The following is a 23130-nucleotide window of genomic DNA, read 5'->3' as shown; positions in this document are numbered from 1 at the left end:
TAGAGTCACACCACTGAACTTACACTCCAAATATTCTGTCTTGGTCCTGCTCAGCTTGAAATCTTTAGACTCCAGGGTCTGCCTCCACACCTCTAACCTCACGTTCACACCGTATCGCGTCTCGTCAATCAATACAATATTATCTGCAAATAATATGCACCATGGCACGTCCCTTTGATGTGGCGCGTCACAACGTCCATCGCCATGGCAAACAAAAAAGGGCTGAGTGTCGTCCCCTAGTGCAACCCCATCATGACCGAAAAATGGTCTGAGTCCCCTCCCACCATCCTCACTCGGGTTTTCCCTCCATCATACATGTCCTTAATCATCCTAATGTAGGCAACAGGTACACCTCTAACCTCCAAACATCTCCACAAAACCTCCTTCGGGACTTTATCGTACGTCTTTTCTAAGTCGATTGCAAGTCCCTCTTCCTCTCCCTATACTACTATATTGATTGAACAAGTCAAGGGAAATTAGTCACTTACGAGTAGTAATTATTATATTCACTGAACTAAATTATTTCAAATGAAGTGAACAGTAAAGTAGACATTTAATGTGCAAGCATATTGCTTTATCAAAAGAAAAAGTTACGTCATATCCTCTTGTTAGCGCTTGAATTGCCGAAATTGATGGTTCGAAAAGTGGATTGGAACTGAGTTTGTGATATAATTTTAGCTTGGTGATTGATTTTGCCATAGCCTTCAAATATTCACGTCCAGCATATCAAATATTTGGTTGGGCTCATCACAAAACAAAAGAAATCATCAATAATGAGCTAATAATAAGAACTATTGTTTTAAAAGGAGTTTTTGGGGTGAGCCCCGGGACGAGGTGTACCAAAAACGCCCTGGGGCGATGGTGTGAGGCGAAAGTCTCAAGAGGCGTACGACCAGCAATTTGGGGCGTACGCCCAGACGTTCGGGACGTATGCCCGGGCGTTCGAGACGCGTTTTTTAGTGAGGAGTAAGCCCTAGAGACCTTTTCAAATTAAAACAAAATTTGTTGAATAAGACCTTCATATAATACCTAAATTCTCAAAAGTCGGTTTGGTAATTACTCAAACGTATTAAATTTAAAAGTTAAAATCTTTTTTTATTGATTTAAGCCCTAATTCATGGTCTTTTCCAATTTTTTATCTTGTCCGTTAGTCTGCTAATATCTCCCAAAAGCAACGAATATTTAATTTTTTTACAAATACAAAGAGAACTATATTCTCCTTCATATCAGCAAATTCAAAGTTCAAATTGGGGGTTAATCATCCTTTTTATTTTCTTCATATAGGAAACTTTATTCTTTTAGACTCAAATTACTTGTGCTTGTAAGTAGCGTATACTAGATTGTTTTGATTAATTTTGTGTGGGGATGAAACACACACATATATATAGTATTCTTCAATTTTTATGTAATTTTACTTGTTTATAAATATTTACTGCCATTATATTATTTTATAAAATATTAAAAATTAAAAACCTATGGAGCTTACTCCCCGTGTCTCGAGATTTATGCCCCGTTAAGACATATGTAAAACGTCTCGCCTTACGTCTACGCCTTTTAAAACACTGATAAGAACTATGATATCCACTTAAATTCTTAAGTAAGCAATATACATAAAAGATAATTAACGCTTAGAATACATTAAAGATATGCACATACTGTTTATAATGTAAATTGAGGAAGCTCACGACATTCTATTTGTTGTATATATCGTTCCATCGCCGTGTTCCTGCTCCGAGTTGATCACCTCGGGGCAATCTTTATATTGGCAGTTACCCTCTTATAAAAGTAACAAGCGTCCAAATACACAGTCTCATGCTTGTGAATTTATTGCTTGACGTTAAAAAAGCTATTTCTGACATGTGGAAACGATTATAATTGTGCCATGTAATACATGTAGAAAGGGTTTCAAATAACATGTTAAAACTTTGCTCTTGATATACTCTTAATTTTGAAAAGGATTGGGTGACTGCTTATTTTTAAGTCTCGACCTCCTACTATGCTCTTCCTTCCGACTTCCTTGTGTGTATAGTCCTAGATCAATTTTCGAGCATATCGATCACTTTTTGATCGTCTGGAGATCACAGTATTGAGTTACAAGCTTGCCGCAATAAGCAAGGTATAGTTCAATCTTTCGGCAATTTCTCAATACTAACAACAATATTTTTAAAGAGTCAGTTGTGTTCGAGTCAAGTATGCATATTGACTATTTCATATGGTATCTTGTAATTCTCACCACCACCACCAAATAAAAAGAAATCACCTAAAGTTTCTTGCCTCTACTAGATTTTAAATTTGAAACCTTATGGTTCTATTACCACTTTAGTGACCAATAGTAACAACACTGGTAAATCTCACATAGATCAAAATGAGCTAACTTAAATGAGCAAGTAAATTCAGAAAATTAGATGATTGGACAAAAATATATAGGTTCTTAGACTAATTACTAAACATATAAATACTTTGCAAATACTATGTAGCTATGCGGACATGTGACTTTATTATTTCTTTTAAGGATAATACAATAGCACGTATAATGCCCCTAACAAATTTATTGTACCTCCCTAGAATGTATATAATCTTATCTACAGTTTATGATTTAACACAAGTAATTCCTAAAAATTTATGATAGCTCCTGATACACCCTAAATGTAGCTACAAATTGTTGGGTTTTTTTAATCTAATTTAAATAAAGAGGTGTGAATGGAAAAAGATTTGGAGAAAAATGAAAAGTTTGAAGAATTCCTTTTGCTAATGCACTTTATCACTCATCGCACATCTTCTAGCTCTTAAAGAGTTGAGAAGAAGTGGTGTCTCGCGCCGTCGTCGACGCTTGCTCGGCTTGGCTTTGGAATTGATTGATAAATTTTTTGGACCAAATTTATTTCCCGTTTTTCAGTTATTTGTTTTCTTTTCTGATATTTCAGAATATTTTAATTCAAAATTTGCGGCGGTAATTTTCTCAACGGTCAGATTTGCGCCTAACAAAAAATTAATTTATGGCGAATAGACACCTTCTCAAACGAATATGTATCTTGGCACTTGTTGAACCCCACATTGTTGGCTATAAATACAGAGGAATAGCCTCCTTTTCACCTACCAAAATTCTGAAAATCCTCCCCTTTCACTTCTGCATTATTTTTTCAAAGCATTAGTGTGATTTACTGTCGTTTGTTGGGTTCGACGAAATTCTGTTATTTCCATTGCCGACATTACATAATAGATGTTCAGTAAGGAGATTAAATTATTTAAGGAAACACAATTTTCTGTTGGGCACATAACTTTTAATTATGATATTTATATTTCTGTTTCTGTTTTATTTTGCATAAATTATTTTATAACATAGATTATAACACACATGTTATCGGTTTGGTATAAGTAATGCTACGAAACAAAAATACCACATTTTTCCGCCCTAATACCAAGTAATGCATCGACATCTGGCAAGTAATAAACTACCAGTATATTAATACTCATGAAAATATTATCAAGCCACTCTAATTTTATAGTCCCCAAAATTTGATATTTGATGCCTTTTTTTTTGGCCATGAAATAAGCATGGTTAATACCTTAAGAAGCATCCTCATGAATGTTTTTTCAAGAGTATTATATGCAAGGTAAATAATAGCTTCACCGGATATACACCAGATGAGTGGAAGAGATGGTGGTGTACCTGTTTGACCAAAAAGCGTAAACTCTTGATTAAACTAATTAATTTTATGTAACGAGGGGTTAAACTTAGTTAGTAATAATAATCTCAGATCTATAATCGGTTAACACAAATAACGTAGAACAATGTTGGTAGGAGATTAAATGTTAAATGTTTCAAGATGATTAATGACAAGAGAATATTGAGCAATAAATAACAATAAATGACATTAAAGTAAATAAGAAAAATAATTCACCCAATATTGAATGGGGTGGATGATTCCTCCTTCTGACAATGATGAGTGATAGATAAATACTAGGATATTGAAACTATTCTCGGATCTGATGGAAAAGTGTAGAATAATAGACAATCGAATCTCTTTAGAAATATAGTGTTTGTATTTTATTTAGGGAGAAAGTCTTCTTTTCAAAGAGTGTTCTTATAAGAGAATATTGCATGTCTTTCACCTTATCTCATTTTCTATTTATATGAGACATATCCCTAGTTAACCCTAAAAGTATAAGTACATAGAATATTCAGTGGGATATTCTCCTAAAGATCCTATTGCAAAACTAGCCGTTGCTACTGCCCCTAATACTTGACCTCGGCCGTTATTGACTGCTCGACTTTGAGCCTTGCCGTTTACTAATCGATCTCAGCCAATTTACTTTTCGTAATACCACTTCATGTCGAATTTTCTTGAGGCAGATTTTGACCTATATAGTACCATATGAGAATATACATAAGTTGATAGTTTAACTCGACGTTCATGACATACCTAAGTGAATGTTAGACTCTAGTACATGTAATTGGAAAGTAAGGAATTTTCTAAATATTATATTTAAATTATATATCCGATTTTTGAAGGGCGTTCAGTTGATCATTTTTCAACAATTGTAGCGACGCAATGTCATTTTTTAAACCAAAGCCAACAAACTCAAGAAGGGAAAATTACTTGCAAAAAACTCCCAATAAAAATAAATAATTAAGATGATAACGAGATAAAAGAGAGAAACGACAATAGAGAGATGTGGAGAGAAAGACGAAGAGGAAGAGAGAAGAGAGGGTAAACATCTTTATAGAAAAAATGGATAAATAATAAAACGTGACAAGGGATTTTAGTAGTTTTGACTCCGATATTACTTGGAAAAATTCTATTATTTTCCAACATGGTGGTATCGTATTTGCGATTGACAAACACACTCCATGATCACCAAGACTAATAGCCTATTTGACCAAGCTTCTTTTGAGGCAAAAATATTTTTCTTTTGGTCAAACGTGTTTTTTTCTTCTAAAATTAAGGTGTTTGACCAAGATTTTGAAAGGAAAAAAAGTGATTTTGAGGAGAAGCAGAAGCAGTTTTGGAGAAAAGAAAAAAACAGCTTCTTTCCAAAAGCATTTTTTTGAAAAACATTTTTGAGAAAAATAACTTAGAAGCAGTTTTTCAAAACTCGGCCAAACACTAATTGCAGCTCAAAAATGTTTTCCAAATTAATTAGTCAAACACAAATTGCTTTCACCAAAAAATATTTTTGGAAAAAAAATACTTATCAAAATAAGCTGATTTTTGCAGCTTAGTCAAACGAGCTATAAATCTCTTAAAGTAGTTTGTTTGAACAATTAGAGGTGTGTAGATGAAAATTCATAGTAGAGTAGGGGTCAGGAATAGAATTTTCTGCAACTACAGGAGTCTATTTGATGCAAAGTTTATATGGGCCTGCTGATAATTGGGTTGTAGCGTCATTTAATAGCCCAGGTTCTCTAATCCATCTTACCAAGCCCAACATACTTTGTATATAGCCCATAAAATTTTCAGTTATATAGCACTGAACTAACTCACCATTCGTCACTCGAACGGCGCTCACAAACCCTAATTAGGGTTTTCTCCTACAGGTACCTCTTCCTCCCTCTCACAAACGCATTCACCATTTGTACGGTCTTAAACTTTAATCTAAAGATTAATGTTGCAAGTGTTTTGTTTGGCTGCCTAAAATACATTGAAAATATCGCTAATTTCTAGCTGGAATACTGATTTTTTAATCTTATTTGATTGGCACCAGTGAATTTAGAAGGTAAAAGAGAAGTGCTTGAGACATGAGGTAATTTTTAATCTTATTTGCTGGCTACTTAATAAATTATTGCTAAGAACGTTAATGAAGTAGTTGATTTTTGTTTTTATTGTTATGTCTTGTTGAGTATTTTGCGTTAAATTAGTTGAATTTTAATTTTGCTACAGTAAGCTTCAGAGTGATGCCCTAAGAGAAGCAATCTCTGTAATTAAGAATGATTGCAATGAAAAGAAGAGGAAGTTCACAGAGACAATTGAGCTCCAGATTGGGCTTAAGAACTATGATCCCCAAAAGGACAAGCGTTTCAGTGGATCTGTGAAACTGCCTCACATTCCTCGTCCTAAGATGAAGATTTGCATGCTCGGAGATGCTCAACATGTGGAGGAGGTAATCCTCCTTTTCGCGTTAATTAATGGCTACATCTAAGCTTGATTTGATTCTTTTTTACCTCGTAAGTATTTGGTAACAAAAGCTTGGTATTTAAGTGGAAAAGGGTAGGGTGGTGGGCACATTATCCATTGAGTTCTCAGTTATAAAAATAAAGTATTTGAGTGGTGTTTATGCTACTTCTGAGTGGGTTTCCCTTGATGCCCTTGATATCATCATTTCTTTTTAGCATACAAGATGAGATTCATATATAGACTGATGAGTTTCTGTGTCAATTACTTATCAAGCTGTTCATATTGTTATTACTTGGAAAAATTATTTTGAGAATGCGTTGATTGTATTATTGCCAATTGGGTCTTCATATTTTGTAGTATGAGGTGAAAATTTAAAATTTCATGCATGGTTCTGTATTTGTGATGGTCATGGTGATGTTATCATCAGTCATGATTGCCTAACAGTTCAAGAGCAGTTAAAAAGAGTGGAATCACAGTCAAAATGTGGCTTTCACAGGGTTGGATGTTTTTCTCTAGCTTTGTTTGTTAGCTTGTCTTTCTAACTTGGTTTCTGCGTGTTCTCTTCTAGTCTGTGATACATTTGCTGGTGTAGAAATGTAATTGCATGATTGCATCACAACTTAAAATGCAATGGCATCTGAAGTCCCATTAGTTGCAAGGGTAAATCTGCTTGTTGCTTCTGCAAGTTTTGTGAGACTGCTGATTAGTAGGATGTCAATTTTTAGCCTTATGATGTTGATTTTGTATTTTTGGATTTGATGGTAAATTCTGTGAGTACTAATTATAGAAAATTATAAATGCTACTGTTAGATGAATTGTACTTGAACTGTTAGTTTTTTTAGGGAGATAATCTCAACTTTCCACACTTGTTTGCAGGCCGAAAAGATCGGGTTGGAGTACATGGATGTGGAAAGCCTCAAGAAGCTTAATAAGAACAAGAAGCTAGTTAAGAAGCTTGCCAAGAAGTACCATGCTTTCTTGGCCTCGGAATCTGTCATCAAGCAGATTCCTCGTCTCTTGGGTCCCGGTCTGAACAAGGCTGGCAAGTACTTTAACTCTCTAAATTTTGTTCTTTCTTGAGGTGGTTTGCTATTGATCAAGCCCCTGTTTAAGATCTCTTACCTGGTTCCTTGTGAATGCAGGTAAATTTCCTAGCCTTGTTTCCCACCAGGAGTCACTTGAGTCTAAGGTTAATGAAACCAAGGCTACAATTAAGTTCCAATTGAAGAAGGTGCTTTGCATGGGTGTTGCTGTTGGAAATCTTGATATGGAGGAGAAACAAATATTCCAGAATGTGCAAATGAGTGTGAACTTCCTTGTCTCATTGCTAAAGAAGAATTGGCAAAATGTAAGTCCATTTCACAACTCAGTTTAGACATCTGCATTTACCTTTGAATTATTGTCTGATGCAGATTGCTGTGTTTTCTTTTATTGACCGGTTTAATTGTTTTTCACAACAGGTGAGGTGCTTGTACTTGAAGAGCACAATGGGGAAGACACAGCGCGTCTTTTAAGATGGTTGTCTAAATGTTGCAACTTTTTGGGCATTTTGCTTGTAAGAGTTACTGATGAAAATTTTGAATAGTCTATCATCCTGGATAATGGTTTTAATGTAATATCATTATAGGGATTGTTTTGCCAGACATTTCCTTTTTAAGAGATGTTAGTAATGTTAATTTTTCTCTTATTTTTATGAACGAGGATTTCTTTTGCATGATGATCTCTATTCACTATGTTTAGTAGTATTTCTTTTGGTTTATTCCTGAGAAAGCCAATTAGCAGAGCAAGAGCGTCTCACAAACAATGACGCATACTTGCATTGAAGGTTGGCAATTTTTACGAATTAGCGATTCTCCGTGCCTTTCAAAATCATCTTGTGTTGACTATGGCCTCGAACAAGTCGCTACATTTCTTCCACGTCTCATACTTGTCTTATTTTTGCTGCAATTACTATAACTAATCAGTATTAGAAAAAAATAGTTCCTCTTTTCCAGTGATAAAGAAGTTTACCAACTAGGCTTATTGCTGGAGCCTCCTAAACTTCCTATGAAAGTTGTGCCAATGGTAAGACTATTGTTCGTGGTGCTAGATTTTTATAATATTGTATTTTTTTCATCAAGCTGAGGTCCATCTGTTTAGGAAGTGAATTTGTGATTGAAAACACCCGTGTTGTGTAGTCGAAACTAGAAGTGCATCCTCATTTTTTCTTATCTAACACGAAACACGGAGTTCATGTAAATAGCACGAGCTAGCCAGATTTTGGATTGGTCATGGAAAAATAGCCTCTATTTGCAAAGTCATTGAAAAATAGTCATTATTTTGTTGCAACACTGAAAATTCCAGCATAATATACTGGAGATTGGTGCACCTGTGTATGAATTTCCAACATATTATGTTGGAACTCCAGCACACGAAAAGTTTCAGCATAATATACTGTAGATTGGAGCATATGTGTATGGATTTCCAACATATTATAGTGGACCAGTATATTATGCAGGAAGTTCACATGTAAAAAATTCGAATTCCAGTATATTATGCTGGAATATTTTTCGGATTTTGAACAGTGTTTTCGTTCAGATTTATTTTTACATGAAAAGTGGCTAAATTTTGATTACTTTTGAAACTGTAGCTATTTTTCAATTACCACTTGTAAATCTGACTATTTTTGAATTTCGCCCGACGTAGCAACTTAACAAATCATACGAAACTTCTATTCAAACTGCTGGCCTTTTTCTTCCCAAAGTTATGTGAAACTGTATTATTTTCGATTCAGCTAATTTTCAGAATGTGCACAAATCACAGCTCAATAGTTTTCTGGTTGTGCAGTTTGGTTCAACAGCTAAGTCTGCAGTAGTTTTTTGCTTAAACTAGGACTCTTTGCGGTTTTTGCTTTTTTTCACTCTTTAATTTTTCAGGAGGAGGAGGCTAGTGTATGATTTGCTGTTCATTTTTAGCGTTTGGCCAAATGTGCAAAACTTTCAAAAAATTAAGGATGTTTCTTGTTAGTCTAGACATCAATGATGCACTTGAACTTTTGGGTACATACATTATACAGCAGGGATGTGTCGACAAAATAAAAGACATTTATAGTTAGAAGAATAGGAGAGAAGTATACTTCTCAGCTGCTATGTTAGAGCTCTTTTGTCCTGGTTACTGAAAACTAAAACTGCAAACTTTTCCAATAAATGTTTTTTAACCAGCAAATTTCCTCGTTTGGGATTGCTGGTTCTCCATTTGCACCCCATATTAGCACCTCCTCCCTCCAAGAAAAAGGGAAAAAAAGAAGAAGAAGAAATGCGAGGTAATCCCTTTCATCTTTAAGTATGTTCAGGTGGCATAAATCTAAATCTTGATTGAATAAATTAATCCTACGGTCAAATATTTATACCCCCTAAGCCAAAGATTGGGTAACTTTTACAGAAGTAGTGATATATGAAAATAATCAAAGAGATGTAACCCATTTCAATAATAATTTTAAGCATAAATTGACATGTTCGATTGCAAAAATGAACCAATTACTTTTTAATTCTCCAAGAGTAAAAATGGCAAAATTGTTCTTGTTTTAGGTGCGCCAGAATTTGGCCCTTAAGCTTAGGCAATAGAGAAGTTAGGCAGCTCCTAGTGGGTATGAAAGAACACATGACCCTACCATTAGTCACTAATTGGGTTTAATAGTAATTGAAGTTCAACTGCTTATTTTTTTATTATTGGCAACTGCTTATTTTTTATTATTGGCTTAAGGTGAACTCAAGCAGCACACTTGTTTTGATTGCCAAAACTAACTCAGTCCCAACAACATTATCTAATTATGATAATTTGTTCTTTCCATTTTAAACAAGGAATACAGAGTATGTACTTATGTAACAACATACTATTAAATTTTTAAAAAATATTAAGTTTAAACTCATTATTCTAGAAGTGCAACAAGTTTAATGATAATATTTTTAAGGTCGAATCTATTAAATTCAAATTTTATATTTGCCCCCAGGTGCAATTTAACCTATTATAGCATGATCATATACCGTTTTTATCATGTTATTAATTTATATTTATCATAAAAGATTTCTTCTAATTTTTATATGTAGCATGATTGTATAAATATTTTTACACGACAATATGTAAAAGTCTAACTCTTAAAAATACAAGGGAAAATCATGTGATTTTCACGTTACTCAAACACTGAGTTGTTGGTACCTCTTTGTACTCTCTTTTGTTTGTGATTGTGCATGTTTTTTTCATGAGCCTTTGGGAGAGATTCTTTTTACTAAAAATTTTTGTTACTTTCTGGGCATATTCCTCAACAGGACTCATTGCAAAAGCCATATTCTCTATTTTTTTTATTAATTTTTTTTTGGTTTGTAATAGCAATATTAACTTGATCCGTGAGATTTGACTTGGACTTAACTTAGTTTATTTAAAATTTTCTGCCCTTTCTCTGTATCAAAATTATATTGTCAAAAGCTCGCAATCATGTATTTCAAGATTTTAACTTCTTGAGTCCAATGATCCAAAGTTGAAAGGAGAAAAAATAATTAGAGCAATAAGTTAGAAATAATAAAAAAAAAAGACGCTTTTGTGTTACTAGTAAAACATTAGTTTATATAGCTTGAAGCCTTGAACTATGTAAGTTTTTTTTCTTTTCCTCATTTATTTTCCTTTTTTCCCTCAATTTGTTTTCAGTATGGAAATCTAATTTAATTCGTTACGTTGCTTTAAGTGAAGCATACAAAAATGACAATATAAAAAGTTGTTCGAAAGAAAATAATGATTTGTTGGTGTACCTAATTCTTTTTTTAGAAAAAAATAGTGCATATACGAGAGTAAACACTTACAATTCAGCCATGCCGGCCAGTAAAACTGTAAAAGTGAAAGTGGCTAATATTTGGGGTCGTTTGGCTTAAAGTTAGGATATTCTCGAATTATAATTTTGGGATTATAATTTGAATAATAAATTCACTTTTAATATAAAATAATTAATACCAAGATTCTGGTATAACAATAATATTAGATTTAGCTATACCTCTAATAAAATATGAGATAAATTTAATCCCAAAATTTATATTGGGATAACTCACCTAATCCTTTGACCCAAACCATCCCTTAAGATTTCCAATAGCTAACATTTTATTTCCCTTCTGTACAAAAATAAAAATATTACAGCTCGGTAGCATTTATAGCATGTACAATTCTTCCTTATTTTCTGTTTTAATTTTATAATTCATAGGAGGTAGGGTAGGAAAAAGGCAAATACAGAAAGGAATTACAAGGTGAAAATAGAACTAAAATCAACATCCTTTTCTTTTTTAAGAAATATTGCATAAATTTTTTTCTCTGTACTAAATTTGAACAATAACCTCTCATAGTCTATTTTAACTTCATTGATCATTATGCCATTTCTAACCTATTTCTTTAAGTGCGGTATTTTCTTAAATATCTGGAGTTTGATATGTTGGATAGTTGGAGCATAGAGATAACAATGCAAAGTATTATGTTTATTGCATAGTATAATTCTTTGCAACCTTTGTAAATTATTAATTATTAAAAGTTGTGGTGAAGTAATAAATACTCTTTCATTCTTAATCAAATGTTTCGACTATGAGCTTTGGATATTAAGTCGTTGATAGGGTGCTTTTACCTCTAAAGTAGACTTTTCGACGGGAATTCGCATTAATCAGATCCCAATGCGGAAATCGAATATTGGGTAGGAAAAAATTTCTACAGAAAAACATACCGAAGCCAAGTTGTCCTAAAGCGAGTCAACAATATCATAATTTTAATACATGAATAAGCATGTATAAATACAGAATTGCCCTTTCAAAAAAGCAATTCAAATCCTTTCTAAAAAATGTGGAAGGTATTTTTGCAAACAAATAATATTTAAAAATAATATGCAATGAATATTATTAACAGTATAGGAAATAATTCCCACATAACAAAGTCCAATATTACTAGTCTTAACATTACTAATATCTTATTCAATACTACTCTTATACACTCTACCGAACGCTCCCATAGGGGTCGTTTAGTTTGAATACGGCTTATGACGGGATACGTTATGCTGAGATTAGTTATTCTGGTATTATTTTTTATCCACTGTTTGGTATGTTATATTAAAAATGACAATTGTATAATTTATGAGAAGAATGTATAAGTTATTCCGGCACTAATTATCCCACTCTCTGCAAGGTATAAATTATTCCGACACTAATTTTAATCTCGAAATAACTTATAACATATTGGCTAACCAAACAAAATATTAAGATGATATTAAATTTTTATACCAGCACTATACCTTCTTATACCTCGTAACAAACGACCACTTAAAGTATTATTTTCGTGCATAATGAAAAGGTTCAAAATGCATCAGGGTCAAATAGTTCATTTTGGGTTTGGCAACGAAAAAGAAAAAAGAGAAACCAATGGGCGATAGGTTTTTAGGGTACGTATCCTTTTTTATGTTATATGTTATATACTCCTATTTGATACCAACTTTGCCAAATACTGTCACTCTTCGGCTCTCAACAAATCTCAAAAGCCCTTTACCTTTTTCTGCTTTTTCTCCCTCGAGAACTCCGCTTACTTTCGTTTACTTGTTTCACCCCCAGATCAGCAGCCAACCCCCACATCTTCTATCGGTAAAATTTACTCATCTCTCCTTCCCTTTTAAAAGATTCTTGTGTTTTTGTTCTAAGAATCTACTTTTTTCCCATGTGCATGTGATTTTCCTCTGTTTGAGATGTCTGTTTCTCTTTCTTTTTGGTCCATTATTTGGCGAAATCCTTGTGGTATTTGGTTAAAGGTTGAAACTTTAAGAAAAAATTGGATTTGGGTATTTGAAGCCTTTTGAACTTCTTAAAAAAGATTCGTGGGTTTTTGTTGTGAGAATTTACTTATTTGATTCGTCATGTGCATGTTTTTTCACGTATGTGTTTGAGTTTTTAGGAATTGGATTTTTCCTGTTTTTGTTACTGCTTGTTGAGATCTCCTATTTTTGTTCCATCATCTTGTGAAATTCAATGATATCTGTTTAAAGATTGAATCTTTAAGAAAGGTTGGATTTTGGGTATTTGAAACCTTTTGGGATTCTTTGATTTTTATTTTGCTTTTGCTTTCTTGTGAGCTTGATTCAAGGTCAAACAGCATAACTTGTAGCCGTTTGACATGCAGATGGAAAATGACTTTTGAACCTCTTTTTGTTGGTGTATATGTTTGTTGCTATGCATAATTATGTAACTAAATTAGTGAAAGAGATTGTTTTTTCTTTATTGCAATTCTCTGTTTTGTATTCTCTTTTTTCTCTTTGGTTTGTTCTGCTTTGTCAAAATATAAATGCAGGAACATCTTGGTGAAAACTGAGTTATGTGAATACTCTGGTTGTGAATCACAAGTGTGGATTCTAGCTAATTATATGTTACTTATTGGAAAAGCTTAGCTCTATACTTGGTATTACAGATTTGGTGCTTTTGATTGTATTTTTAGTTAAAGCTTGAAAATAGGACTACACCAACAATAATAAACCCAGTGTAATCCCATAAGGTAGTGTGTACGTATACCTTAACCATACCTTGAGAAGGTAGAGAGACTGTTTTTGATAGACCATCGGCTCAAGGAAAGATGGAAAAAGAGTAGTATTAATAGGTTGTAATAACAACAAGATAGCAAGAAAACCGAAATGAAAGAAATAGCAGGTAGTAATAGAAATCTAAAATTAAGAAAGTACAAAACTAACACTAATACTATTGGAACGGACTAGGAAAACTCACGACTATATACTAACTGTGTACCCTACTACTCGACCTACACACCCTCCTATCAAACGTCATGTCTTCGGTAAGCTGAAACAACGCCATGTCCTGCCTAATCACCTCTCCATAATACTTTTTTGTTTTACCTCTACCTCTTCTTTGACCCACCAAGGCCAACTTCTCATACCTCCTTACTGGAGCATCAATGTCTCTCCTCTTCACATGGCCGAACCGTCTAAGCTTCGCTTCCTGCATCTTGTCCTCCATTGATGCCATGCCCACCTTGTCTTGTATATCTTCATTCCTAATCTTATCTATGCGGGTATGCACATCCATCTCAACATACTCATTTTTGCCACCTTCATCTTCTGGACATGGGAGGAGACTAAATACATGAAACTTGACTTCAGGATAGTATTTGAGATTCTCTTATATCAAATTTGATTTAGTGGATGGAGATAGAAGGGTACTCTTTTGTGTCGGATAATTCATAGAGAACGACTATTCCTGTAGAGAGTAGATAGCTTTATGATATATAGGAATTTACTAATCGCGTCCAAGTCTAATTTTGAGAGAAGCAGCCTGAAGTTGGGAACATCTAGATTTAGAATTGAACAAAAAAATGAAAAAAAAAAAACACATGCTTTACACTGGTTAACCTCGCCGAAGTGTTTAGAAGGATATTAATATGGTGACTAAGCAAAGGTGTTGTTTATTCATTCATTTATGTGTAATGTGCATCTTATTCCTTAGATCCATAGTCATAACCTTGACATTGTAAAGGGAATTAGGTTTAACACTTAGTGTAGAATCGTAGATTACTATGCTAGTAAATTTTATCTCCACAACATGGAGCTTCGAGTGAAGAGCATGAAGCCACTCGCTTGTTTCTTCTCATAATGCTCCAGATATTCAAAGCCTTGTCTTTTAAGAAATGGACTATCAAATTTTCATTTCTTTTTTCCATCTACGGCAGGGCATATATCGTTCAAATGTCTAATTCATTCCTTACCCTGTTTGGCTTGTAGCAAGTCCTCCTTTGCTGCTATTCTTACACCAAAAGTTTTATGTAGATGTGGTTTAATACATAGCTTTAAGTAGCAACATATATAAACATTTCTGCATATAGATAATGAACTTTTCCTCCCAGTACTGTCTTAGAAAAGAAATTTTAATTAATCAGAACAACTGAAATGGACTTGTTAGAATCTGTCCGGGATAGGTAAATGAAAGTTTTGAGCTCGATTCGTTTTACATTTGGCACTTCAAACTTCAATGCTTCCTATATATACTGTTATTCTGCGGGTGGTCAGCATTGGTCTATGATCACTTGTTTATTTCATGATTGCTTGTAAATTTGATCAGGTAAAACATGTCGACCGTGAGACTTCCTCCCACCTGCATGTTCAAAGCTGCTCCTCAAACTCAGAAAAAGAGCGCATTTGTTAAAATCCCATCTTCTCTGGGTTCTGTGCGGAGCATCTCGAAATCCATTGGCTTGAAAGCTGACTCTGGTTTTAGAGCATCAGCAAACGTGTACAAGGTCAAGCTGGTTTGTCCAGATGGTACAGAACATGAGTTTGAAGCACCATCTGATACATACATTCTCGATGCTGCTGAGGAAGCTGGAGTCGAACTCCCTTATTCGTGCAGGGCCGGTGCTTGCTCGACTTGTGCTGGTAAGATAGAGTCGGGCTCTGTCGATCAATCTGACGGATCTTTTCTGGACGACAATCAAATGAAAGAGGGTTATCTGCTTACGTGTGTTTCTTACCCAACCTCTGATTGTGTGATCCACACTCACAAGGAGGGTGATCTTTACTAGGTATCCGAGTTTAAGTTATGCTGATGATCTTGGTCTAAAGGTAAAGCAGCTATATAATGCTGTTGTCAGAACTATGGTTAAATCAAAAACATGTCTTGTTTCATAAAATGCTTATGTAATGCAGCCTTCTTCTAAGTGCCTACTGGTTCTGTGTTTATCCCAATCATCCCCTTACACCTTGCTAGTAATAGATTGTTTGTTCACCAGTAAAGTTTATGCTTAATAAGCGTAACTCTTCCCGTTTTGAAATATTTTATTGTGCTGCAATTTCTGGATGCAATCAGATCCATATGTTATTCTTGAAATATTTTGTTGTGGTGCAATTTGTATATGCAGTCAGATACATATGTTACTTCGTCAACGTAAAGATAATAAAAGACTAGGGTATAGCTATTTAAATTCCCGGTCGAAATCATCCAACATAAAATTGTATTTAGTACATGACAAAGGAAACCTTAACCCAGTTTAAACACGGGAAAACTACCCTCTATAGTCCCTCAAAATTTTAATAGCCTATATTTTTTATCATTGATACGAAATGGCCCTTCAGCCCAAACATATTGCATGTAGTAGCCCGAAATGTCTATTTTGTATATTTTTTGTATAGTGACAGTCTATTTTGTATATTTTTTGTATAGTGATATCTTTTTTGTATATTTTTTTTTTGTATAGTAACAATCTATTTTGTATAGTGACAATCTATTTTGTATAGTAACAGTCTATTGTATATAAATTGTATAGTGACAGTCTATTTAGTAGTATATTTTTGTATAGTGACAATCTATTTTGTATATATTTCGTATACTGACAGTCTATGTAGTATATTTTTTGTATAATGACATTCTATTTTTGTATGTATTTTGTATAATGACACTTTATTGTATATAAATTGTATAGTGACACTCTATTTTGTATAATTTTTGTATAGTTACGGTCTATTTTGTATATATTTTAACTTTATGCATAGTTATCTCCTCTTATCTTCCTCTCATTGAGAGACCAGCCACCGGGGTCTATGGCCTCACAGTCGCGGAAAATAGTAACAAGATCGGAGGAGTTTTAAATTTTCAGCCAAAGATCTTCAAAATATTAACTTCATATTCACAGAAACTATAAGAGAAAATCAGAAAGAAGACAAGGTCATGAGAGTCGTGGTTGGCGGAGTTGCTTCTTCTGTGGTCACCGGCGACTCTGTCGGATTCCGGCCATCGGCGTATAGGGTCGAGGCTATCGTCAAGATCTATCGATTCATGTGGATATTGAATGGTGGTGATGGCTGAAACTCCGTGAAGTTCAAAAGAAATAAAAAGGCATAAGGTTTCGGATTTGGGATTTTGAGAGATTGGTGAGGATTTGAAAGATTTGAATCGTAGATATGGAAAGAGGAGGAGGAAATGAGAACGGTGACATAAATTTTGTGGGGTTTGGCGGTGGTCGATGGAAGCGGGTGATGGAGCTAAGGCGATGCTGCCGTGGGGAGAGAGGGCGGCGAGAGAGGGAGAGGAGGAGAGAGAAGAGATTAGAGTTTGAGAAATGAAAGAAAACTCAGATTCAATTTGGACTATTCTGCTGCCGACGAAACAGATCTTGTGTCTAGCCACTAGAATTACTTTTGGGCTATCAAATGTATATTGTAATTTTGGGCTATCGAATGATATATATTTGGGCCGATGGGCTATAAATGAATTTTGCTCTTTAAACATTCATCCCATAAACATTTTTGTATTTATCTACGTACTTTTCTCATTCTTATGGGCCTATAATGTCCTATAGGTCCACTCGGTATGACAGTTGGGTCTAGTACTTTTCCCAGGTGGTTTGGATCTTGATTATGGGCCACTACTTGATTAAGTTAGGGCCTGATGATGTTTACTTGGTTTTTTTGAGACTGGCCCATATCTTAAAATCAATTTTGAACTTTTCAGTAAAAAGTGCACAGGGCGTCCTATTTGGTCGCCCCATTTAACCTATACTCACTTTTTAAAAATATTTTAATTTGTACCCATTTTTTAAACAACTTCAAACATCTTTCTCCTCCTCCTTCGTTTTCTTCTTCTCCTCCTTCTTCTTCTTCGGGTGACAATGATTTTATATGGTGATTGTGAACATATTTTAATGTAGTTTATGATGTTTTACAATGGGGAGCTGTTATGACTCTTTATTTTTTACTATTGCTTAAGGTTTCTTCTTCTTCTTTTTCTTAATTGCAAAATGGATTCATTAGATTTATTGTTATTTTGACAAATTGATGATTGAGGTTTGTTCCTGATGATATTTGGAGGTTATGTTTCAAATTTGAGCTCAATTGGAGTAGCTTTAGGTATTAAATCGTATATTTGATTATTATAATTCGAAGAATAAATTTATGTTTCTAGGTAATTTGCATTTCAGGCCTATTTGGCCTTAAGTGCATAAAAACGTTGGTTGTACTTCTAACCTTTTGGCCTTAAGTGCATCTGAAGTGCAATTTTTCATTTCAGACTTATTGGTCTTAAGTGTAGCAAAACGTTTATTGCACTTCAGACCTTTTAGCCTTAAGTGCATCTGAAGTGCAATTTTTCACTTCAGACTTATTGGCCTTAAGTGTAGCAACACGTTTGTTGCACTTCAGACCTTTTGGCCTTAAGTGCATCTAAAGTGGGATTTTTCACTTCAGACTTATTGGCCTTAAGTGTAGCAAAACGTTTGTTGCACTTCAAACCAATTTGGCCTTAAGTGCATCTGAAGTGTAAATTTTCACTTCAGACTTATTAGCCTTAAGTGAATGAAAACGTTTGTTGCACTTGAGACTTTTTGGCCTTAAGTGCATATGAAGTGCAATTTTTTAATTCAGACTTATTGGCCTTAAGTGTATCTGAAGTGCAATTTTTTCACTTTACGCTTATTAGCGTTAAGTGCATTAAACAATTGGTTGCATTTTAGACTTATTTGGCCTTAAGTGTATTTGAAGTGTAATTTTTTTACTTCAAAGTAATTTTTTTTAACTTCAGACCCAATAAGTCTGAAGTTGATCGTAAAGTGGGTACGCTTGCAATTTTTTTTTTTGCAAAGTGGGTATATATTCAATTGTGACCCAAAAACCGGGTATAGACGCAAAACCCCCAACTTTTCAGGGTCCAATCTTGACTACCCCAACAGACCAATAGAAATTAGACTTGCTTCCTCACTTGGCTTGCTTACTTTTGCCTAATGTAAATTACTTCTTAATTTTGACAACAACGTAAATCCCTGTGCAAAAATATATAGTTTATGAGTTTAACTAGTGACGAGCCAGAGATTTTATTTACGTAACTCTTATAAAAATAGGTTATATCAAGCTTCTGTTTCAAAGTCAAAGGAATTCAACCCTTGAATTTATCATGCATTATTATTATTTTTTTGCTTGCAATATACATGTTCAATAAGTAATTTTTTTGAGCAAGGGTATCATATGAACCCCTTGCTTCAATGTGGCTCTGCCACTAAGTTTAACTTTGTAAAGAAAATTTTACATTATTAGCCTATTCAAAAGATATTTACGGGTAACCTTTCATAAAGAGTGGAATTTGTAATCTTAAAATTAAGACAAAATTATGTGCTACAACATGTAAAGCTAACCTAGATAGTATAACTTAAACTTATAGTCTATTAGAGTACCTTAGAGCTAACAAAAGTTTTCTTCCCAACAAATAAGAGGAAGTAAGTGACTTGGAGAAGGGGGGCTTTGGAACAACTGTAAAGTTGTCTTTGTATGACCTATAGATCGCGGGCTGAAGCCGTGGAATCAACATTGATCAGGAAGGCTGCCTACATCATACCTCTTGAGTTGCGGCCCTTCCCCGTACCCTACGTGAACGCAGAATATTTCGTGTATCGGGTTGCCCTAAGTGAGATGGAATCTATATATGTCTGCGCGAGAGCAGAACTCAAAATTGTGGTACATAAAATGGTGATTATATCTTCAACTCCTTGCCTTTTCATAAAAGCTAAAGGGTATATTTTTAAGCATGGAAAACAAGAAGCACACATGCTAGAGGCTCCCAAAGACTTTAAGATTGTATTGTCTTGAAAGAAATTAAGAAATAAAGGAGAAATTGGAGCTAACTAGAATAAGAATAAAGTTCAATCTGATCCTAAAGTTTCAGATAGAAAGAGAGGCAATAGGGAGACAAAGATTTCCATAATGACTAGAGGAAGAGAATACTTTGAGAAAGGACCTTTTGTTTGGGAGAAATCTACTTAGTTAATTGTGTAAAAAGATTGTTTTAGAATAATTTAGGACTATGTTGTAATATTAAATTCTGAGTTGTGGCATCTTCATGGGGCCACTTAAGAAGACCAGACCTTATAAAAGTTTGATAAAAAGTGGAAGTTAGTGACTGGAAAGGAGAGGATTCTTGTTGTACAGGCTTCAAAGATAATGGAAAGAATATTTAATATTATTTGAAACTAAGTACACAACACATTTTTCAAAGGTTTTTATTCATGTGATGCTTGAAGAGAGCATCTAATAAGGCCATTTGGTTTTCATGAAACAGATTTTGATGATTAAAATATATTACTATGTAAGAAATAACTCGCATTGAATATTTATACCAAATGAATGAATGTAAGATATATATTTATATACGCACCCTTGAACACTTAACCATAATTAAATGATATACTTTTGTTCACTTTAGCTTATTAGTTCTTAAGGTTAATTATTTAATTAATTAGGTATAAACATTCAATGCGGATAAACATTAATTAGGTATAAACATTCACAAGAATGAGAAGGACTATTTAGTGCTCACTTGGTTGCTTTGGAGATAAGAATTAATTAGAAAGTCAAATGAATAGAAAGAATTATTAGTATGTCACTTAGCTTATGTTTGAAACCAAATGGCAAAGCCAAAAACATCATCTCATAATTGACATTTATGGAGAATAATAATGGATCTGTTATTCAATTTCAACGGGTAAGGTTAAAAGGGAATCATACAAAGATCAAAAGCTAGTTACAGTGAATCACAAGTGGCTGCTTGTTAATTTCTATGTGACAATTTTTCCAAGAACTTTATATGTCAAATACATCAAGGAATTTGGATATTAATTTGTTACCATCATTTTTTGCGCTAACCTTTATTGACTATATCAAGACTTAAATGACACTAAAATTTTGTATTTCATTTCGCATTATGAATACAATGTTTGATATTTAATATAAAACTCTATATTACTATTAAATACTCCCTCCGTTCACTTTTATTTGGCACGTTTTAACTTTTCACGCCCCTTAAGAAATAATAAATGAAGTGCATAATTTACCATGATACCCACATTAATTGATGCATATTTTATTAGATTTGAGAAAATAATTTAAAATGAGTAATAAATACTGTGGGTATAACAGGAAAAAATTTTATCTTCTCCTGATATGCGTAAAGTGACAAGTAAAAATAAAAATCTTTTTTTAGTATACATGCCAAGTAAAAGTGAACGGAGAGAGTATTTGCTTACAATTTTTGTTTTCGTCATAACTAACACTTGCTTAATTATGCATAAATATTTTTATTTTATGCAAGGTAAAATATAAAATAAGGATACGTATTAATGATATTTGGATAAAAATACTTTAAAATGACAAAAACAATTTTAAGGTGCAACACGTTGTTTTAATAAATGAATGCCATTTTCTTTTCTTTTTTGAAAATAAGAATTGCGATAGTATATATACAACGACTAACTACACATGCATTTTCTTCATAAAAAGGTGATATCACCGAATAACTAAAACCTAAAGTTTGACCTTTTTAGTAGTATAATTATTAAGGAATATGATTCATTGATTCTTTTAATACTATTTGTTGATCCAACCTTGGGGGGGATATTTCATTATTAATGTTTATGTTTAAAAGCTCCATTAACTTAAAAACATGTAATTCAAGTGTTGAGGGCAGGAGATTAAGGGAATATTTTGTTAACGTAATGTCTATTTTGTCAAAGATAATTGATTTGCGAACATCAATTGGCAACTTTTGTTGAGCTCAGAATGATCCTCTCAAAAAAAGGTTAAAGTGTAACTTTCTTACACACACATACATTTAGTTCTAATTTTGACACACTTCTATTTGTGTGAAATAATTCGTATCTATTTTAAAACTATTTACTCTTACGTTCTTTTCGTAATGGAAATGACTTACTGAATACAAAAATAGTAGTACTACTTAGTATTAAAGGTACTTTCGCCATCACATCAAATTTATAATTTAAAAATCCTATCATTTGTAGATTCATGCCTTGTTAAATGTCACCACACAAATCCAGCATGGGCATTTATTTTATTTGTATCAAAATGTATGTCTTGATCAGTTCATAAAGTGTCAAGCTGACCAAATTTTCAAGTGGAATAGGAAATGTTAAAACAATGGACAGTAACAAACCTAGTCACGACCAATCAATCACTAATGGTACGATGTAATGTTAAAAAAATTTAACCTTTAAATAGAAAATTCTATTCGAGTGATGAGAATGGAACCTTCTTTGATACGGAATGCTAAAAACTCTATAGTGGACTTTATATAATTTGAATTCAAACTAGTTAAGGCAATAATTTTCATCCTCCGGTGATTAAAGAAATAAAAGAATACTTAGCCACACCCTAAATTTACACCAAACTACACTCTATAATCAATGATTAAGTATTAAATTGAAGTGAAAATGAACATTAATTAACTCTAATTAAATATATACAGAAAACACGTTGCTATTCTTATTAAGAAGATGTAAATATTGATGTGAATAAATTTTTATCCTAATAAAAACTTACCTATGATATTTACACGAGACCACGTTACATAACCAGTTAAAAGCACCTTCGCCTAGGGTGCAGATTTACCTTACTCAATTACCCAAACCGTGTCTAGAAAAACAAAACTCAAGTACCAAAAAAGAAGGGGACAAGAATGTAAAAGAAAAATTATAAAAGGGGAAAAGTGTAAATTAAGGAAAATGATGAGGACATCAAGAAATTCCACCGACCTTGATAAGGGGCGTGAAATTCGATGAGGATCCCATCGCGGACGGTGAATAACACGTGCCCCCTCCTACCAATCGCGTCACATCCTATTTTCTCTTTCTTTATTTGGAAATGAACTTTTTCCCCTCAAATTTTATACTCCACTATTTTATTCTTTCATCTTTGCTATAATTATTAATACTAATAACATAAGAGAAAATGGGTTGAAAAAATAAAATAAAAAAACCAATAAGAGAAACTGGAAAAATGTGGATGAAGATTTGATCTTTTTTGTAAGCTGCCTTGCATTCCCATGTACATAAATAATGGAGTAGATAAAATGATAAAGATTGGATGATGGGAAATCACTTTCTTTTTTTAAAATTATGTAAAACTTGAAATCTTTATCCACATTTTTTCTCTTGTGGTTATATATATATATATTTCCTATTTAGAGATCGGTAT

General features: G+C 33.4%; 1 protein-coding gene, 1 long non-coding RNA gene and 1 other non-coding gene across 3 annotated transcripts; all 3 read left to right on the top strand.

Moving 5' to 3' along the window:
• The first annotated feature begins 5433 nt into the window (after positions 1 to 5433).
• Positions 5434 to 7830, top strand: LOC107790274 (large ribosomal subunit protein uL1z). The gene is made up of 6 exons (XM_016612181.2): positions 5434 to 5539; positions 5707 to 5745; positions 5883 to 6102; positions 6993 to 7158; positions 7259 to 7464; positions 7577 to 7830. Exons 2-6 carry the CDS (start codon positions 5741 to 5743, stop codon positions 7628 to 7630), a joined length of 651 nt encoding a protein of 216 aa, XP_016467667.1. The 5' UTR covers positions 5434 to 5539; positions 5707 to 5740; the 3' UTR covers positions 7631 to 7830.
• A 67-nt stretch (positions 7831 to 7897) lies between these two features.
• LOC142164486 (small nucleolar RNA snoR86) lies at positions 7898 to 8026 on the top strand. Its single transcript, XR_012695253.1, has one exon. It is a non-coding gene; the product is annotated as a small nucleolar RNA snoR86 (small nucleolar RNA).
• A 4571-nt stretch (positions 8027 to 12597) lies between these two features.
• Positions 12598 to 15839, top strand: LOC107790275 (uncharacterized). Its single transcript, XR_012694990.1, has 2 exons — positions 12598 to 12751; positions 15227 to 15839. It is a non-coding gene; the product is annotated as an uncharacterized LOC107790275 (long non-coding RNA).
• The last annotated feature ends 7291 nt before the right edge of the window (positions 15840 to 23130 follow it).

The sequence above is a fragment of the Nicotiana tabacum genome, chromosome 9 (genome assembly GCF_000715075.1).
Source record: "Nicotiana tabacum cultivar K326 chromosome 9, ASM71507v2, whole genome shotgun sequence".
Classification (NCBI taxonomy): Eukaryota; Viridiplantae; Streptophyta; class Magnoliopsida; order Solanales; family Solanaceae; genus Nicotiana; species Nicotiana tabacum.
The sequence above is the reverse complement of the archived record's forward strand: the minus strand, read 5'-3'. Positions and strand labels throughout refer to the sequence as shown.